General features: G+C 35.7%; 1 protein-coding gene across 1 annotated transcript; it reads left to right on the plus strand.

Annotated features, from left to right (window-relative positions):
* Positions 1-285: 285 nt before the first annotated feature.
* Positions 286-2,292, plus strand: LOC139871494 (cation/calcium exchanger 4-like). Its single transcript, XM_071859198.1, has one exon. The coding sequence runs from the start codon at positions 286-288 to the stop codon at positions 2,107-2,109; it is 1,824 nt and encodes a 607-aa protein (XP_071715299.1). The 3' UTR covers positions 2,110-2,292.
* The last annotated feature ends 2,100 nt before the right edge of the window (positions 2,293-4,392 follow it).

Here is a 4,392-nt window from a genome sequence, read left to right on the forward strand (position 1 = left end):
CCTTGAAGTCAAATAACTAATAACAATGACCTAACCACTATTTTTATTGTAATTGCAAACACCACTCCCATCAACGTGTGTTTGATTCATCATTACTTCTTCATTCTTATTCTTTCTGTATTTTCATCAGGAAAAGGGACATCATCCACAATATAACTCTCTTCTTCTTTTTAATTTCTTGATTATAACCATATTAACAACCCTAATCTCCTTCATATTTTCCCAAGGCTGTTTTGTTTATTTTTTTTATAAAATTAACAATAACAGAAGAGGGACAAATTAATGATGGGAAAGTTAAATAGAATGTTCACTCGTGCTTTTTTTCACGTTGTTTGTATCATTGTTTTTGTTGTTTTATGTTCATCTAAATCTAAATCTAACCAACCCATTACCACCTATTTGAATAACAACAATCGGGTATCACTAGCGTTGTTTCAAAACACTTCTTCTTTGAAAAGCTTGGTGATCACTGAACCAACTGATTGTTCTGGTCTTAATCAACATCAAGGTTATGATAACCAATGTGAGTTTTTAAAAGCTAATCCTCAATGTAAATCAGGTGGCTTTTTTTACTATTTAGACTTCTTCTACTGTCATTCTAATCATGTTTTTGGTTATATTACTCTTGTATTATGGTTAGTTGCCCTGTTTTATCTCTTAGGCAATACTTCTGCTGATTATTTCTGTTCTTGTCTTGAGAAAATGTCCGATGTGTTGAGGTTACCACCAACAGTTGCAGGGGTAACCTTGCTTCCATTAGGAAATGGTGCCCCTGATGTGTTTGCAAGCATTGCTGCTTTTGTTGGTACAAATAATCCCGATGTCGGACTTAATAGTATCTCCGGTGGATCCGTTTTCATTATTTGTGTGGTTGTTGGTATTATTTCTATATGTGTTTCTGATCAGCATGTTCGTATCGATAAGAAATGTTTCGTCAGGGACGTATGTACGTTTCTTTTTGCAGTTGTGATCCTTGCTGTAATTTTGCTTGTTGGACAGGTTAATGTTGGTGGGGCCATTGCTTTTGTTTCCATTTATGTTGTTTACGCGACTTTTGTTGCTGCTAGCGAAATCTTGAGAAAAAAAGATGATGGTAATTTTAAGATAGAAGTTTATGCACCATTGTTACCTCTTGCTGACACGTCAGCAAGTCGAATAACTGATGTGGCAACAGTGCCGCATCTTCCACATTGGATGTGGGGATCCAATGTGGCTATGTATTCGGATAATATTAATCATCATGATTGGGAAGAAACCCCTATTAAGCCTCAATGGGGATGGGTTGATGAAGAGACACAAATTGAGAATTCGGGCTCTTCATTTTCGTGGGCCACGTTGTTAAAATGGTTAGAGTTTCCGTTAATGTTGCCGAGAAGGTTAACTATTCCGATTATAGATGAAGAGAGATGGTCAAAAGGTTATGCTGTAGCTAGTGTTACTTGTGCTCCCCTGCTTCTAGCATTCCTTTGGAATAGCCGAAATGAAGGTGGTCAATTAGGTGAAGACTTGGTTTATATTGGAGGCGCAGTCATCGGGTGTGCGCTTGGTGTTGGTGCGTTCGTGTGCACTAGACCCGACCAACCACCAAACAAGTGGTTGCTTCCTTGGATCCTAGGAGGGTTCTTTATGAGCATTATTTGGTTCTACATGGTTGCAAATGAGCTAGTTGCTTTATTGGTTTCACTTGGTCTTATATTCGGAGTCAACCCATCAATACTTGGGTTAACCGTTTTAGCATGGGGGAATTCGATGGGTGATTTGATGTCAAATGTTGCGTTATCAACGAATGGGGCAGACGGTGTGCAGATAGCGCTATCTGGTTGTTACGCGGGTCCAATGTTTAACACGCTTGTTGGTTTAGGAGTTTCAATGTTGATTGGGTCATGGTCAAAGAGACCAGATGCTTACATGATAACAAGTGATAGTGGATTGTTGTGTAATCTTGGGTTCATTGGAATCGGACTTTTATGGGCACTAATGGTGTTGCCAAGAAATCAAATGCAGCCTAACAAGTTGTTGGGGATCGGGCTAATCGCTATTTACTGTGTGTTTTTGTGTTTAAGAATAGGCATGGCTGTTGTCGTAGGATCGCTCAACGGTTCAATCTAGCTTAGCTAAAACTATATTTAATTTGTAACCGTAACTGAAACATGATATCTTAGGATGTAAGTAGTGCTAAGCTAGCTATACTAGTACACTGTAAAGTTTAGTTATACACAAAAATAGGATCTATCTATATACACTTTGTAATTGTGTGTTGTTGTTTGTATATAAAAGATGACATTCTGAATTTTTCATTTTTGAAATGAGGTATAGTTGATGCTGATAAATACAATTATCCCTGTTTTTGTTTCTTCAATTCTTGGTGAGCTGAAGGGTAAAACAAGCGAACATGAAATATTTGTAAGGAGGTAAATGGAAACATAATATAGTCGTAGTAGAAGGCGTTGACGAATACGTGTAGATCTCAAATGAAGCAATCACCAAACTTAAACTTGCATCGACCACCATCTTTTCATATTATTATGATCATTATATTAATTATATTATTAATTATATGATTTCTTTTTGTTATTATAGTTATATCTAATATCTAATATCTAATATCTAATCTAATATCTATATCTAGATTAATATAAGGAACTTTCATATTTTATAAAAAATACGTCAACATATGAAAAGTCAAACAAATACTAATCGGTTAAACAAGATGTGAGGTGAGAATGAGGATGCTTTCCACGTGTGGCAGGAAAAGGCCGTATAAGAGCCCATTACGTCGGCAACACTTTAATTACATCAACCGCTATCCCTTTGTTAACTATATATATGATTAGCTATGACGGGGAAAAGTCATGAAATGAAGGTAAATCAAGAAGGGTCACTTTTGAGTGTTAAATTTGTAGTGGTTAATATGTTAAAATGTGATTAATAAATAAATAATTAATAATATAATATATAAAATAATTTAGTAAAATTTGATTGGTTAAACAAAATCCGACCCTTTTTCCGCCAGTCCCTCGACTAACGCTCCATTTTCGTTACCATTGACGCTCCGTTAGAGGCATCAGGGGAGCGTCAGTTTGTGCCACATGTGATACCACCTAAATCATGCTGAAAAACTAACGCACCAATAAAAATGGTCTCATGGTCGGAGACTTGGAGCTTGTTTGGCCCACATTGGTCAGCAAGTTAAAAACTAACACTTGACTGACTCTTAGAGCCTAAAGTAAATTTCAGGCAGGATTTAAAACCCATGAAAATTTGATTTTACATTTTCATAGCGTCTCAATTTTATTTTTAATTTTAATTGTTTTTTTTTATTTTTTCCTACTTATTGGCCGAAGGTCCACTCGGAAGCAATCTCTCTATCCGTCGAATAGAGAGAGAGAGAGATGACTTTCTCTACTTTTGAGAGTGTTTTCACTCTGGGCGAAAAAATGACTTGTCTTTATTCTCGGATAGAGGAATGATTGTTTACATCTCACTTCCCCCATACATCACTCATGTGGTATTGAATTTTGTTGTTGTTGTTGTATTATTATTATTATTATTATTATTATTATTATTATTATTTTATTTTTTTGTTATTACGACCGCCCCAATCTTCTCTTAACAAAAATCTCACAAACTAAAGAACACCCACCGAGCTTCTATAAAGAAATAAAAAAATTACAACGATTATAACAATCAAATATTCTAACTAATTTTACTTTTACCTCTATTACAAAATCAATTAAAATAAACATACTGAATAATTAAACAAGCTACAAATCATACATCAGTTTCAGAGAGAAGATCACACTATTACGAAGTCTCTGTACATGCCAATGACAGATCTATGAATTGTGCACACTAGTAGCACAAATAATAATAATAAATAATAATATTTTTTAATAGTAATAATAACAATATTAATGATAGTGTTTCACTACAAAAGAAAACAAGTTACCTCCTAGCTAGTTTAATTGTCCTTTACGATCTTGTATATAGGGCCAGATGTCCTACAGGTATTGTCGATGTAGAGGCAAGCAAGATTGGTTTTTCAGATATTTTGAAGAAGATGGACAAGAAAAATAAGGCACTAAAGGAGGTCGACTTGGATGCTCGGGATATAGAAGGTCCTGTTGTACAGGTTGAAGAACGAATAGTTGATGTCGTGTCTGTTGATTCCGTTGCCGCTACTGCCGTGATTTCTACTCATGGAATGAATTTGGAAGATGGACCATTGGCGTGTCCGTGCTATGGGTTAGAATGCGGAAAAAGCTGTCTTAGAGCGTGGAGATTCGCTCGCGACCATGATGTTACTTTTGAGTGTATTTCAGGGACGTCGAAGAGAGCTCAAAAGAAAAAGAAAAAAAAACCGATCTTGTTGAGCTTTTTTGCCCTCTAATG

The sequence above is a fragment of the Rutidosis leptorrhynchoides genome, chromosome 10 (assembly GCF_046630445.1).
Source record: "Rutidosis leptorrhynchoides isolate AG116_Rl617_1_P2 chromosome 10, CSIRO_AGI_Rlap_v1, whole genome shotgun sequence".
NCBI lineage: Eukaryota > Viridiplantae > Streptophyta > Magnoliopsida > Asterales > Asteraceae > Rutidosis > Rutidosis leptorrhynchoides.